This window comes from Ruditapes philippinarum, unplaced genomic scaffold (assembly GCF_026571515.1).
Source record: "Ruditapes philippinarum isolate M1 unplaced genomic scaffold, ASM2657151v2 ctg9030_1_1_1_1, whole genome shotgun sequence".
Taxonomy (NCBI): domain Eukaryota; kingdom Metazoa; phylum Mollusca; class Bivalvia; order Venerida; family Veneridae; genus Ruditapes; species Ruditapes philippinarum.
The window spans coordinates 21,862-37,263 of NW_026859694.1; the positions used below are offsets into that span (position 1 = coordinate 21,862).

General features: G+C 33.0%; 3 protein-coding genes across 3 annotated transcripts; all 3 read left to right on the forward strand.

Annotated features, from left to right (window-relative positions):
• The first annotated feature begins 343 nt into the window (after positions 1–343).
• LOC132757539 (uncharacterized) lies at positions 344–1,666 on the forward strand. Its single transcript, XM_060748848.1, has 2 exons — positions 344–502; positions 1,100–1,666. The coding sequence occupies exons 1-2, from the start codon at positions 449–451 to the stop codon at positions 1,664–1,666; spliced, it is 621 nt and encodes a 206-aa protein (XP_060604831.1). The 5' UTR covers positions 344–448.
• A 2,085-nt stretch (positions 1,667–3,751) lies between these two features.
• LOC132757541 (uncharacterized) lies at positions 3,752–13,198 on the forward strand. The gene is made up of 4 exons (XM_060748851.1): positions 3,752–4,179; positions 4,594–4,665; positions 6,692–7,010; positions 12,603–13,198. The coding sequence occupies exons 1-4, from the start codon at positions 3,769–3,771 to the stop codon at positions 13,181–13,183; spliced, it is 1,383 nt and encodes a 460-aa protein (XP_060604834.1). The 5' UTR covers positions 3,752–3,768; the 3' UTR covers positions 13,184–13,198.
• A 631-nt stretch (positions 13,199–13,829) lies between these two features.
• On the forward strand, positions 13,830–15,173 carry LOC132757540 (uncharacterized). The gene is made up of 2 exons (XM_060748850.1): positions 13,830–13,986; positions 14,560–15,173. The coding sequence occupies exons 1-2, from the start codon at positions 13,830–13,832 to the stop codon at positions 15,171–15,173; spliced, it is 771 nt and encodes a 256-aa protein (XP_060604833.1).
• The last annotated feature ends 229 nt before the right edge of the window (positions 15,174–15,402 follow it).

Below are 15,402 nucleotides of genomic sequence, written 5' to 3' on the forward strand. Positions count from 1 at the left end.
TTGAGTTAAGCTACCAAGTCATACAATCTTAGCATTGACTTAAGCATTATTTTCGCAAAATTTACGTATTTTTCGTGTGAATAATGTTAACAAAACAGTCTGCTTGATGCGGAAAAATTTAAAATTGCGAAATTTTTAGGTTTTTTTAAAATTGCATTTGTCGCCGCAAAATAGAGTTTAATGCCTTTGGTTTTGGCCACTAACGCAAGAAATCGTTTAGTGGCTTGGAAAAAATACCTGCATGTAAACTTAAAGTATATTTGTTTGAAGGATACTTTATTACAGAAATTATAACCGACATTTCCGTGTGACTTTATCAAGACCCAAATACTTCATTAATGTTCTAACAGTAGATGAAAAATTTTGAATTTATTTGTTTATAGATGCAATTTGGAAGCAAAAAGAGTATAGTGTCTTTTATGAACACAGAGACATTCTACTTGATTATATGGAGAAACTTGGAATCATCGCTAAACCACACCAGTTTCCACATGTAACTAATGTAAGATTAAATTCATTGATTTGCTTAAGAATAAAACACATGTTTTGTGCATGCATAAGCCTGGAAGATAAAATTGTGTCTTGTAACTGATTTACCTGGTACTTTATGCAAACATTTGGCAAGTTGCAATCAGGTTTATTTGATGGCTTATGATAATTAATATATAATAGTTCATATCATTGCTGATAAATGTTTGTTTTCGTTGGGGGTTGTATTTTAGGGGGTTGGGGGATTTCCTTTAGGGTCTGAGGTAATACTTACAGATAGAGAACTCTTACATGTATAATAACAACAAAAGTGCGTATGTCAAGATTACAGATCCGGCGGGCAGGAACCATTCGCACCTGCTTAACACTCCCTCTATGAACATAGCTTGATGTTTTTCAAGTTGTATTTCTTAAAGATTATTGTATTACAAACACAATTTGTTATTTTCTTAATTGTTGACAATAATCATAATTACAATAAGATAAAGTTATAAGTAGTAAAGATACAGATACAGACAGGAAATCATAAAATAACTATATTGATAACTGTTATATGTAAATATTCTATACACGTTATCAATTTATCAATATTGTTTGTTGAATATCATAGGAAACAGATTACTACTTTGCTCCGTGTGTCCTGAAAACACCACCGCCAGATGATTTGTTAATTCAAAAAGAGAGCACGGACAGTAGATCCACCAGTAAACTGTGTTTGACAACCGAATTGCGATTTCTACCCACAGCTGTCTTCAACAAGCTCCTAGCAGCTTGTATCAACAGATTTGCACTGCCAGAATCGGATGCGAAACATTTAATTTTCTGTGGATATGCAGTTTTAGATCTCGAAGGAAATCATACCATTCATTTGTATTTTTTCGATCACGTCATTCAGATTTGGATTACAAAATTTAGCTCCAAGAAGGAAGAGCCATCCAATCGTTTATGTTCTCAAGTTTATGCTTTTGTCTTAGACATTCTCGCCAACGGCTTGCACCTTTCGGATCATCTGAAGGTGTTCTTCAAATGTCAGTCTTCTCAGCACAATTCAAATGAAAACATGTTTTCGGAAGAACGACTTTTAAAAGGTACAGATGTTGTTTGTAAATGCAGAGCCGGATGGCACGTGTTACAATCTAATGAGCTTACCAATTACTGGCATTGTAAGTACATGTAGTAGTTTTATTTTGATTTAAACATTAAGCTTACATATTTTACACTTTTGTAGCTTTTCATATTTAGTAGAAAGATAACTTGCATGGTATTCTTTCTTTGGATGGAGTTAGAGTCAGTTGGGTCAATGTCACCAGTGTTAAAAATAAATTTTTACACTTTTGACCATACAACCTTTATGCATTGACAGATATATTTCATATTTGGTAGGTAGATAATTTACATGATACTCTTCTTTTTAATTAAGATAAGGGTCGGTAGGTCATGTGAAGGATTTCAAATTTCTACACATTTGCTTATACAGCCTTCATTTTTGTACTCATGTTTTTATTATATTTGGTAGGATGATAACTTGCATGGTCTTCTTCCTTTGGATTGTATTAATGGTCAGTTGGCTAAAGGTCACCAGTGCTACAAATAGATAGCGACTTTATTTATGGACAGATGTCTGTCATGTTTGGTTGACAGATAACTTGTATATTTTCCTTTTCAATAAAATTAGTGGTCAGTGGGTCAAGGTCAAAAAGGCTAATTATACATTTCTACACATTTGCTAAAAACAACCTTTATTTTTGACAAATTTTCATATTTGAAAGGATGATAACTTGCATCCTTAGATTGAGTTAGGGGTCATTTAGGTCAAGGTCCCAAGCGTTAAAAAAAGTTTTTTTTACACTTTTTTAACAGCTTTTGTTGTTTGTGTTTTTTTTATCATTATGTTTCATGCTTACAAGAAACAAGTACCGAAGGTGGTCCTTTAAGTTCAAATGGAGTTTGGGGTCGCTGGGTTCAAGATACCGTTCTGCATTTACATGTATATATATATTATATTATATATATATATATATATATATATATATATATATATATATATATATATATATATATATATATATATATTGATAGAGTTGATATTTTTCAACTTCATCATATGTCATAGCAATAACTTGCCAACTAATATGTTTCACATGTACAAAACAAACGCCATGACTCTGTCAAGTTACATAACTGTGTTTACATTTTTTACTATTTTCCCTCCTTGACTCAGTAAATGGGTAAATAGTTTTTGAAATATTGTAACTGACAAGGATCTGAGCCGGGGACATTTGTGTTAAACAAACACGTTCGTGTTTACATTTGTCCTTGATACTCGCACTAATTCTTCATTCATTTCCTAAACTGAATACTCTCGCTGATCTTCATTTATTTCCTAAATTTGATACTCTCACTTATTCTTAATTCTTTTTTATTTACATTTAATACATTGACTAATTATATATTTATTTCTAACATTTAATAAACTTAGTAATTCATAAATTTATTCCCTACATTTAATACTCTCACTGATTCCTTCTTTATTTCTTTAATTTGATTCTTTCACTATTTTTTTATTCATTTTCGAAACTAAATTTATTTATTTACATCGATTCTTCATTTATTTCCTAAATTTAATACTCTCACTAATTCTTTATCAATTTTATCAATTGATTACTCTCATTTATTGTTCATATATTTCCTAATTTTGTTTCTATCTCGCTAATTCTTGATTAATTTCTTTAATATTATACTCTCACTGATTTTTCATATACTTCCTAAATTTGATTCTCTAACTAATTCTTCATTTATTTTCTACACTTAATCAATTTCTTTCCAATATTTTATACTCGTACTAATTCTTCATTAATTTCCTTAACTTAATACTCATACATTTGATATTCTCACTTAGTTTACATTTATTTCTTAAACGTAATATAATAGTCCAACTGAACCATCATTTGATTCTCTCATTTGTTCGCATTCATTTCCTAAAGTGAATACTTTCACTAATTCTTCATTTATTTCTTAAACTTAACATTTTTACTGATTTTGATGTTTTTACTGATAATTCATTCATTTTCTTAACTTACTTATCTAAATGATTCTTTCTCATATTTTAACTTTACTTCATCTCAATAAAGTTTTCAATAATTGAAAAGCATAACTAGTATATTGTGTTAAGAAGGAGGTTATTATAAGTGTAATTCTGACATTTAATATTGATTACACGATCACTATGTTTCTGTTTCTGTTCTAACAGATACTAGTGATGATCTGATAACGGATGAAATGGCGACCCTCAGTTCAGGTCCAGCTTCATTGTCAAGGACGCACTGGAAACAGTGCTTTCTGTTTCGTCTGCAAATGCTGATTATAGACGGTGGACTACTAATACTAAGAAATATTTTTGATCAGAAACTTCAAAATGTTTCTCTAAGCGCATTTTTGCAACAAGAGAGGTCAACAATAACCAAACTAAAATCACGCGGAATAATTACCCAGGTACAATATGATCTACTGTTTCCATCAGGTGGCAGCGGTCCAACTACAACAGACCTAGACATCACATTAATCATATGTCTCCTAAGAAACATCAAGTCATTCGGGCTGAACAAGAACTTTCAATGGAACTCAATTCCTGCAGCAGGCGATACCTCAATTGAGGCTGATATATCTCGTCTGAGAATATACAGAAACGAGGTATTTTCTTTTTATTTTGACGAAAGATCATCAAAACGCAAAGCAATCTGATTTATACTCGGGAGAACTACGAGCCCTCGTTCAAATTAGATGGCCTCGTATGTCGATGCTCTCTCTATAATATTTACGTGCTTTTAATGTACAAAAATAGGCATTTTAAGGGTTTTGTTGAGCTAGCTTTTGAATTATTGAATGTAATCTATATAACGAAATTTATAGTTATATTTTATTCTGCTATTGTTTATAAGAAAAAATATGTATTAGTTACATTATATGTAATATTGCAACGGATGGGTTACAACAGTTATATTAAATGAATAAACCTATGATGGCGTAGCCTTACATATCAATTTCATTTTGTTACAGCTATGTAAATGTTATGTATGTAAATGTATATATTCACTCGTTCTTTAGCTCAGTTGCATATCTTCAACAAGTGAAGTATCAATAAATGTCTTCAAAGCAAAGTGGACGGAGATCGAACAGGTTAGACAGACCATATGAACTTTTTTATTTTCTTATGTCTTATTATCTTTGATCGTGGAACTAAGATAAATTATTTTTACATTTTTACAGCCATTGCACTTTACCATAGTGTTCCAACTGAAAATTCATTATAGAAGAGTCATAAGAATGGGTAACCCCCAAATGTTTTGGTCTTTGGTGGGAAATAGCCACTGAACGACGAGTGGGTGTTTGTGTGCGTGTTTGTGTGTGTGTATGGGGTGTTTGTGTAGCAGTCACGTACGTAGCTCCGGCGACGGCTTTTTCCTTTGATCGGCGACTAGGCATCATTCGAGTCTGATAAAATATTGAAATGCCCGCGTGTTGTTGCCAAACTAAAATCAAACAAAACAAAAAGCCGTCGGCGCAGCATCATAGAGAAGAAGGAGATTATTCGTCGGGCAAAGGACATGCTACTGCCAATCAATGCTTGTCTAGGCCCGCCTAAATTTGTATCAATTGACGTCGGAGAAAGAGTCGGAAAAATCACAAACTTAGGCGATGTATACAAAATCGGTTGTAGTTGGGCGAACACCGGCGATAAGGCACCGAGGTTGACACTTCTAAAAAAAACACCAAAAATTCCACCTATCGATCTGAAATAATTTAGTAGAAAAAGAAACTGGCCGGCACCTCACTGATAAAAACGCTATTTAAGAGGGCGATGCGCCGATCGACAGATTAATCTCCGAATCGCACATTAATTTCTAAAAATAATTAATGATACACCGAAAAACCCGTCAGTATCCAACTTTCGGCGCGTCGGAGCGGTTATGTGACATAGTTTTAGCATTGAGTCAACCTTAAAAAATATCGTTCCGGGTATAATTCAAGATAAAAAAAAAGAGATAAAAAAAAACCCCTTAAGAAGCCAACACGAAAAACGGGAAATGTTGCAGGCTGGGTTTGATTGACCCTGTTCATGGAGGGTACTGAAAAGGCAAACTCCCCTCCACCCCCCCAAAACAACGATTTTTTTAAAAGCAGAATTCAACATTTAAAAAACATGAAAAACCCGCAGATGTGTTCATATGGGGTTACATGGAACCCTTTAAGTTTAAAGTTAGTGTATTCCTGAAAAGGCCCTATGGTCCCAGTAAGAAATGCGTGTGCCCTAAACAAGATAACAATGGGCGGAACTAATTAAAATGGAATTTTGAAAGGGGGTCTGAGGTTATGAAGCCTAGATATCACATAAATGACGTCAAAAGACAAATTTAAAAAGCAGGCCACATATCCTGAGGGTGATTCAACAGTATTCAAGTGAGGTATACTGGAACCACTCAACAAGAAAGATGCAGAATAGAAAAAACTAAAATACCACAAGCACAACAATAATGTCGTGCTGAACGATCTTTACGGATCGGTAATATAACATCCCTGATTGAATGTACGGGGCGATTTTTAACAGCCTCCACACGGCACAAACAACGCTTTTGTGACGATAAAATAGAGAGAAATAAGGATCCTAAAGAAAGCCCAACACGACAAAACTGAAAATGTTATAGGCTTTGTTTTAGTGAGCCTGTTAATGGACGGTACTGTCAAGTGCACACTACCGTCCACGCTCCCTAGCACCGGCTTAAGCAGAATTCAATATTTAACATGATCTGGTAAAATTTTGAATTTTGAAACATCCGCAGATGTATTGAAAACATGTATTGTTTCAGGTTACGTCATTCTCTCTGCTAAATCATTTCAAGTAGAAATTTACTATTTGTTCCAGGTCAATAGTCAATTTACTTTTCGTTTTCATTGCACAAAAACAATATATGTTAAGTGTATCTTCTATACTTGTTCCATACTTGTTTCTAAACATCAACATTATTTTCATATTGAGCTTCTCTTACTGTATATCTGGAAGTATTAAAAGAGGTAAAAATAATTTTAACATATTTTTACGTACATATATTAACTATTTACTTTTTTAATATATACGTTTCTGTTTTGGTATCTTATTTTATATGAAATATTGACGAAATTGATGGTATTTACTATGTCTTTTCAGGTTCTTTTGAGGTTGAACACGGCGGTGTCTCCCATACCAGGCCTGCAAAAGATAATTGATGACTTTAAAGTGAATCCACTTGATCCATTTGCGGAGATAAGGGTTCAGAATGCCATAGACAGTTGGAAAATGTTAGAAAAGGGGGTAGAAGCAGATTTAAAACTGTTGAAAATGGAGGAGGAGAAGATTAAATGTACTCTGAGAGTGCAAGATCAAACCACGAGAAAGCATGCACAGAGTATTGATGAATTTAACAAAAAGACGTGCAAACTTGATAAACAAATACAAGAATTGAAATTAAAGGAAGAAACTAGGAAAGGTAAATCTCAACTTTGAGTTTATTTCGAGATTTTTGATATTTTGTATGTGTGTATTATAAAACTGAACAAAATTATATCATGAAAAGTTTAAAATAAAACGATAAATAATATATATTTTTTTCAAATCATTAAAAAACAAATTATTGTCTTATTTCAATCATATCGGACAGTTATGAATGTTTTTACCAAAAACTTCATATGCTTATTACATTCATGACATTTATCATCAATCTTATAAAATATTTACTTCTATTTATCATTATAATGGTGATCAAAATAATGATTGCTTAGTTGCTGGTGATCATGAAGATGATGGTGGTCGTCGAAATTTATAACATATCTCAAAACTTGAGGGCAATGGAAGGTTTTTTAATTATACCGAGACTCAAAGAGTTTTTTATGCAATTTTGTCTTAGATAATATGACCAGACATATTGAAGAAAAAATGTTATACAATTTGACAGTCCGCCATAATCTCAAAAGGGTCGGGTATTCTTAATGGTCATGCCGATGTCCGACCACACCCATTTTGATAAACATTTGAAAATAAGTCCAAGTCCAAAACAAAGATTGTGTTGCCTTTCTTCGGCAAAGCTTTCCACATGAGCCCTAGTAACGTGTTTTGAAATTGTTTCATGAACCCTCTGAGAGTTTCTAATTCTTTCAGATGCTTCTCCATTTAAATAAACCAGCCATTTAAAAGTGACACCATTTTGTATAACATTTAACAACGGAAAATCAATTTTAATGTTGATTTGTTGGCAGAGCTGTATAGATACATCCACAATACTATTGGACAATATTTATGTTGCGCGTAGAATAGCCTGTTGCCGGTAGAAGATTTGATTGCGGAAAAAACAGCTGTTCAGTAAATTGTAGGCGACACCCATTTACATCTACCAGATATCATTGACCCTAACAAATTTACAAATTAGCGATCAGAAAAAAAAACACTGTATATTTTTATTTCATTTGTTTATTTATTTTGCATAAATGCCATCCATGCCCTATATTGTTTTGTTTATCTTTACTGGAGGTATTTGAAAATAAAGCAATTGAATTAACCCAAATTACTAGGTTATTTGTTGCACAAACGAGTTTTATATATGCATGCTGATATATAACTTGTGACAATATTTTAGACATTTATGTATATTCCCGAATATATCCAAATGTCCAATATAAACTGGTTCTTCTTTTATGTCACTTTTTACGGTGTTCCGTTAAGACCACACCATATAAATAAAGCAATTTGGAACGCAAAGATTGATTAAATTGAAGAAGTTTTATCTTTTTAGTACGTTTGAAATTGAAGTTATTCATCATTTTCACCTTTAGCTAGCTCCGAACAGACTGACTATGTCAGAATAGTAAGCAAACCTAAATTGAGGGACCACATAGGGCAATCTGATTAAAATCAGCTCTTCATATCGCCCCGCTTTTAGATTTGACCGTGCCGTATACGAAATCATTCCTGGTGAGTTTTCACACAGCCAATCATCGGCGACCTTTCATAATTAGTTTTTAATTTTAACCCTGGGAAAATAATACTGAGTAGGAAATAAAGAACAAAAATGGCGTTGTCCATATAGCCGCGAGGTAAATTGCCAAAATATCTTGCCCATTAAAAATTGACTATACTATTTCAAGTTAATTTGTAAAAAATAACTTCAAACATTTTTTTTAACAGAAATCAACAATTTGGATAACGGTATTTTGATATTTTGTCTCATGCGTTTGATTGCATGTCTAAAAAATTAGTTTTCTTTGGAAATCCGAATTTGTCAGCTGAGTACGTGTCAAAATCACTTAATTTTGTCTACAAAGGATTTTTTGCACAAATGCGCTCGTTTCCTGATAGATATTTCATGAACGGGAAGGGCTAGAGGCTTGGGGTCGACTCGTTTGGTAGCTAATACAAACATAATCTAGTGATTTTTTTTCATTGTCTGGACAATTGTTTTCACAACGGCCCGTGAAATAAATTCCTTGCTCGTAGGCTCGAATCTGGAGTTTCCGGTCTTCTTATAGTATATTTTTAAAGGGGGCATATTTTACAATTTTTTGGGTTTATTGACACTTTCAGGTGAACACAGGGTTTTTTTTTATCTATCTGGTCATATTTTTCTTCCCAGGTCCGATACTCGTGCCTGTGGCTAAATGTATTCCCGGTTATGCATTAAGGCATGAATATATAATAATTTCATTGCGCCCGTGGTCGAGTGGTTAAGCTCATTTACACACTTGCTCCTTACTACTGTGGGATCCTGCCAATCAATGGATTCTTTCATGTACAGCAATTATCCAGTTGACGAAATGAACGTCAGTGAATTTACTCTGCTTGTCCGCTTGTACCTGAAACGGAGGGTCACATGAATTATTCCTTTACCAATAAAGCTATTGTCGCCATATCACATGTAACATGACCTTGACCTTTAATCCAGTGTCTCCAAACTCCACTAAAACTGAAAGGACATTGGCATTGATGATATTGACCTTCACCAAAATGACCCATAACGGTACTCTAAAAAGTCAACCTCCAAAGGCATGTAAGTATTAAACATGAATGACATCAATTTAAAAGTAGAAGACATCTAGAGTTCAGACACAAGTAAATTTTGCAATTATATAGTGGATTCAATGATCTACAAACTCCGAGTGTGACATTAACTTTAGAAGAAGAGACACATTTTTATCACGCGACACAAAGTTTAGTGTACAGGCCATTTGTGCTAAGTGGTTTCGTAACATCCTTCAATGCGTGATAAAGTTACAGCCTGGACATGAATGTTTACCTTCAACCTCTTAGTGTGACCTTGACCTTTAAGGTAGTGACACTGGCCTTGGACACAACACGTCGTCTTAATGTGGTAGATATTCGTGGCAAATCTTTAAAATCGTACAGTTAGTTACAAAGTTACAGTCCGGACACGATCGTGTGTATCTTTAAATTCTTAATGAATGGAATTCTTTTGGATTTTCGTGCAGTTTTCCTCGAACTATTCTTTCCGTCGTGGGTTCTGGTGTAAACGGACGCATAATTCAGAATTTTTAAGAAGTCATACCACTAAACGATGTTTAAAGGGACTCTACTGAGGTTTAAAAGTCTAAAACATAACATTTGGATTCCTTACATAAATGAGCTGGAGCACTTTAAACAGAAATATATGCAAAGATATTTAAGAAATATACTTTGAGATAAATTGTAATTGTATTTTTATGCTTTTCTTAACCCGATTTGCGTGAAAAAAGTTCAAACGCTTTTCATTTAAAGTCATATTTTTACAATTTGAATAATTATTCTGGAAAAACCAAGTGCGCGAATGATGTAAAATTTTGAATTTTGCACAAAGATCAGTAAGTCAAAACCAACACCAAATGATACATTTATCTGGAAAAATATTTGTCAAAAAAACTTTTAAATTCAAACAAACCCTTATTACATATTGATTTTGGCTAAAAACAAAGTAATTCCATTCGAGCTCCATATGTGCTGAGAAGATCCATGTGTGCATGAAAAAATAAACCATCAACATAAATATGGATATCCATAAAGCAATCAATGTTTTATACTTTTGTATACCATTCTGTTATTTAACCTTATATTCGGAATAAAAGTCGAGTTTGAATAATACCATCCATAACAATAGAGATAAAAGACATTTAGTATATAACGATATTGATTAGAGACAGTAGACATTTTATTTTATTCCAATAGACTTTAAAGTCGATGAGGACATACGATAAACAAAATAACGAACATAGTATGCCATCAACAAATATACATGATATCAACAATCATCCAATGTTTCGAAAAGATCAATTTTGATTGATAAAGAAAATACCTGCCGCCTTTTTCATAAGTAGATATGTAATAAACATTTTCATATCTACCTTAATCTTTAAAGCAAACCACTAACTTATAGGTTAAAATATTCTGTATCGTAACTTAATTATGCCGGTGTAGAGTTATAAAATTAAGTTTGAGGAAGTATAAAAACGCACTTGCCACTTTTTACAGTAAAATTATTTCCAATTCATACCACACATAAGTACAATAGCAAGTATTTGACTGGGATTGTTGCGGTAATAGATCATATTTATTTTGTAAATAATGAGTGATTATCATACGAAAATAACTGAAACATAATATCGACTTGTAACATGTTACTTCTGTTCAACTGACCCATTATAAATCACTACAAAGTATATCTTAATTACCGATATGTTGATGTGTTGATTATGAAACAATTACAATTTGCTGTCAAAATAATAAATCGATTGAAGTTTACCATTTTCATACCAAGTTTACCATTTTTATACCAATCTTCATTTGAGTTCGCATTGTTTACTCTACACAATAGAAGCATATTTCTTTTGAGGAAAGTTTTTATAAGATAGATCTATTTTTATACTTCTTTCACAATTTATGACAATCAATAAGAAAATAATTGTGCCTGTAAGTGGAGATCTATCAAATATATACACTTGTGGAGAAATGAAGTGATGAATATCCATTTGAATTTAAACAGTAAATATACCAGTCTACTTCTTGTACTCGCAAGAAAGATACAAAGTAAAGTGAGGTACAGTGATCGGAAGTAACATGTGCTTGTACTCGCAAAACAGGGTACGTATTGAATTGTATTGGCTCGCAAGTTATTGAACAGTGAGTTCGTTTATAAAATAGTGTGTAAAATATATTATACGATACTTTTATAAAGATTTTGTCACTTTCCTTTGTCATAAAAGATATATATTTAACCTATGCTAAAATTTGATATCCATATGGGCTGGATCAAAAATATACACGTATGCCAGATGTGATACCACCGTGATCATGGTACTTTCTCATGTTTGTTTTTTAACATTTTCATCCCATCTGGTTTAAGCGTTTTTGTCCTTATATGTTTGCATCCCTTCGTTTTGAACACAGGCAATGACCCAAATGGTACACCATATTTCTATGATCACCACTTTCATACACTTTGAAGCAATTTATTTCAGATGTACCCTATTGCAACTCATGCAAAGCTGTTCTCCTCGCAAAATGATATTCTACGCGCAGCTGGTTAACGGGTGTGAATCATTGACAATACAGTGCTCATCGTCTCTTGTACTATTTATAGTTAAATGTTTTTTACAGTTTATCTAGTGCAGCTAGGTGCATTTTAAATTAAGTTAAGTCGCAGTTCTACAACAAATTAAATTTATAGATTTAAATAGCAAAAAATGATTAATGCATAGCGCATACAACAAAAAGGTATTTTAAAACATTTGAATGAATAACTTTTTAGTTAAATATTATAGGTACAAATTGTTCGTCTGCTACGCGACTGAAAATAAGAAATAGATTTGTAAGAATTTATTTCAAATATTTGTATGCTTGGTTATCTTAGTTTTTAGAAATTTGTTTTCTTTCCCTTTAGTTGACATCTTTTATCAGTGATTAGAACTTCATTCAAATGAGTGCTTAAAGTAGATCTAGATCTTCAAAAAAAGTAAACCAAATGTCTGTTTTGGTGTTTTCATAAGAAAACATTGAAATAAGTGAATGAATTAAAAAAAAATGTCAATTATTTCTATTTCAGAACTGAAGGATGAACTTATAACATGGTACAACACCAATCAGAGTACAGTTCCTCTTTCCCCACTCACAGATGATTCACATACCCCTCTAGCTGGGTTCTACATTATGCCAGAAATTGACATACAAACTTATCTGCCAGGTGGAAGGAAAGAGACAACTAGAGTCAAGTCGTTACAGGACCTGTCTACACCCAGTAAAAAGGTTTCACAGGAAATATATGTATCAGCGGCCGCAGGATTTGGGAAAACATCTTTTTCAAAAGATCTCGTAAACACATGGTGTAAAGCCCATATTAAGGATGAAAATTTTTACCATTTTAAAGACGAAGACGTTTTTCTAGGTGATGACGATGAAGAGTTAGATCCTTTTCTCTGTTCGGGGAAAGTAAAAAACATTAAAACATTAATTGAATCAGGGAGGCTGCCAAGACAAAGAATACTTGATGAGATGTGTCAGATTTTTGGGAGGAAATCCAAAGCGATAATCGTCACATGCAAGGCAATTTGTGAATATATCAAATCAAAACATGTCGCTATTGCATATGTTTGGGCTGCGTATACAATTGAAAACCGCAAAGAATAACTTTTGTAATAACTGTGAAGCACAAATTCAGAAGGTAACAAAAGTAAAGAGTCTGTACGTTTAGAGAAATTGATCCAATATTCATTTGTCAAACAATACGCTGACGATTTTAGCTTAGAAGGCTCTGAGGTAATTAAGCAACAGGCTTCACATGCTGCGAAATTAGATGAAGAATCCTATGAAAATCTTCAGACCTGCATTTTCAAAACACTCTGAAGATTTGATGAAGAGCACAAGTATCTGTCAATTATATCTGCATGTCCCAAATAGATCAAGAGGATTTGGCGCTTCCTGGAATTTGCTGCCTGAAAATTGTTATTGTCCTTTACGTCCAGAAAAAGAATTACATTCCAATTGATGAAGAACCATTTAAAACAAATTATGACAGTATTCCAGTTGATGTTAGAGAAGGTGCCTTTATTCCATTCGGACGTACTGCCAAAGACCTGCTTGATCCTGTTAAAATGGGAAGTCAAATAGGTGGAGATATTCTTGAAGGAACTCTTGGGTTTTTCATAGATCATCCTCAATTTGGAATCTGTGGATGACATGTGCACATGTTCTTTTAACACGTTGGGAGATGACTCAACTGGAAAATAAATCATAGCGGTACGTTTAAATGGCCATTACATAGAATGTTGCAAAAATGGTATATCAGCCTGCTGACAAACGATCTGTATTAGGACACACACTGTTTCAAGTTATTTACAAAAAAGGTTCAGACGAAAATTATGGAATGGATGTAGCTTTGTTCAAAATCACGGACAGGCATCCCAAATCTCCAAGTTTTCCCGATGAGACAGGTAATATCAGTTGTCCATGTACGTTCCTGTCTGTAATTATTGTTTCTTAAAATAATTTGAAAAGTTTTATTGACCAATATTTATATTTCTATACTACATGTATAAATCTGTTGAATGTGGCAGAGGAATAAACGCCTTCATATAGCATCTTTGTCTCTATGTTTTGGATTGAAATCAACTTCCAGTTTTGACGTTGGCTGTAACACCGTCAATGAACAATCTGAATTGAGCCTGCAGCTTTTTCAATTTTGTCGTTTTTTTGCCTTCTTTATGATTCCGTTATTCTCCATTGTAAGAAAATAAAACATCTAATTTTAACTACTTTTCAACGTTTGCATGATTGAAATTTGCTCACTTCTTTTGGTGACTGAAATTGAAAAATGAAATGTAAAAAGCAAATTATTTGTATATTACGTGAAATATGTGTTAATATGTGTTAATTATTATTTGATGAAATATATGACCTCAAATTATTATTCAAAGATGTACCAGTTCGATTTAATATTCACTGTTAACTAATGAACACATTTATTATATACTAACTATCAAATTGTTGTTGGCTTCTTTTCACAGGATCAAATAGTGCTACAAGTATTAAATACGACAGTTGGCGGATGTGTAGCACCGACAGACTGAATAAGAAGGAGGATGCTAAAGTCATAAAATTTGGATCAAAAACCGAATTACGTCATGGAATAATAAAATTTGATACTACCTCAGTAAAATCGTTGGATGCATCCTCACTTGTTCATGGATATGCCCCGATACAACTGTTTAAGCAAATTGAAGTTAAAGCTCCTGAAAATGGCATTCCGTTTGCTGACAATGGCGATTCAGGTGCGCCTGTGTTCGTTGTTGAGAAAAATTCACAAAATAAATGTATAGGGATTGTAGAGGGAGGTACATCATACGGGACAGTAGTCGTCACACCTATCGTCCCTATTTTAGCAGAACTTGATGTACCTTGCTTAAAAAGTTTTGACACTGAAAGAGAATTTTCAAATTTCCAAAATAAAATAGAAAATTTAGAAACACGTGTACAAACATTTGGTAGTGACATTCACAGCATAACCAATAATATGCAAACCGTTAACCATGAAATTCAGAATATTAATAGAAAGTTTTGCAGGGCTGTTGATTTACCAAAACATGAGCGGCGATATTCAATGATGAAACAACTTCTTTGAATCTTACTCAAAATTTAACTCATCATCGGCAAACTCGCAAAATGATCAAACATGGTCAAAATTGAATTATAAGGATAATGAAAAAAAAAAACAATAAAAAACAAAGCATCGTTAAGGAGATGAAAGCATAAGTGTTTAAAAATCGATTTAAGAATCGTATTTGTCAAAGATAAAGTTGGAAAATGCTTAATAGGTTCAAAGTTGGCTTAAAGAAATCGCAATCACTTAG

Excerpts from the sequence above, each read along its gene's own strand:
- LOC132757539 (XM_060748848.1), top strand. The coding sequence starts at position 449 with ATGGAGAAACTTGGAATCATCGCTAAACCACACCAGTTTCCACATGTA. Across the intron at positions 503-1,099 it reads AGTTTCCACATGTAACTAAT|GAAACAGATTACTACTTTGC; the intron begins GTAAGATTAAAT and ends TGAATATCATAG.
- LOC132757541 (XM_060748851.1), top strand. The coding sequence starts at position 3,769 with ATGGCGACCCTCAGTTCAGGTCCAGCTTCATTGTCAAGGACGCACTGG. Across the intron at positions 4,180-4,593 it reads TGAGAATATACAGAAACGAG|CTCAGTTGCATATCTTCAAC; the intron begins GTATTTTCTTTT and ends CTCGTTCTTTAG. Across the intron at positions 4,666-6,691 it reads AGTGGACGGAGATCGAACAG|GTTCTTTTGAGGTTGAACAC; the intron begins GTTAGACAGACC and ends ATGTCTTTTCAG.
- LOC132757540 (XM_060748850.1), top strand. The coding sequence starts at position 13,830 with ATGGTATATCAGCCTGCTGACAAACGATCTGTATTAGGACACACACTG. Across the intron at positions 13,987-14,559 it reads AAGTTTTCCCGATGAGACAG|GATCAAATAGTGCTACAAGT; the intron begins GTAATATCAGTT and ends TTCTTTTCACAG.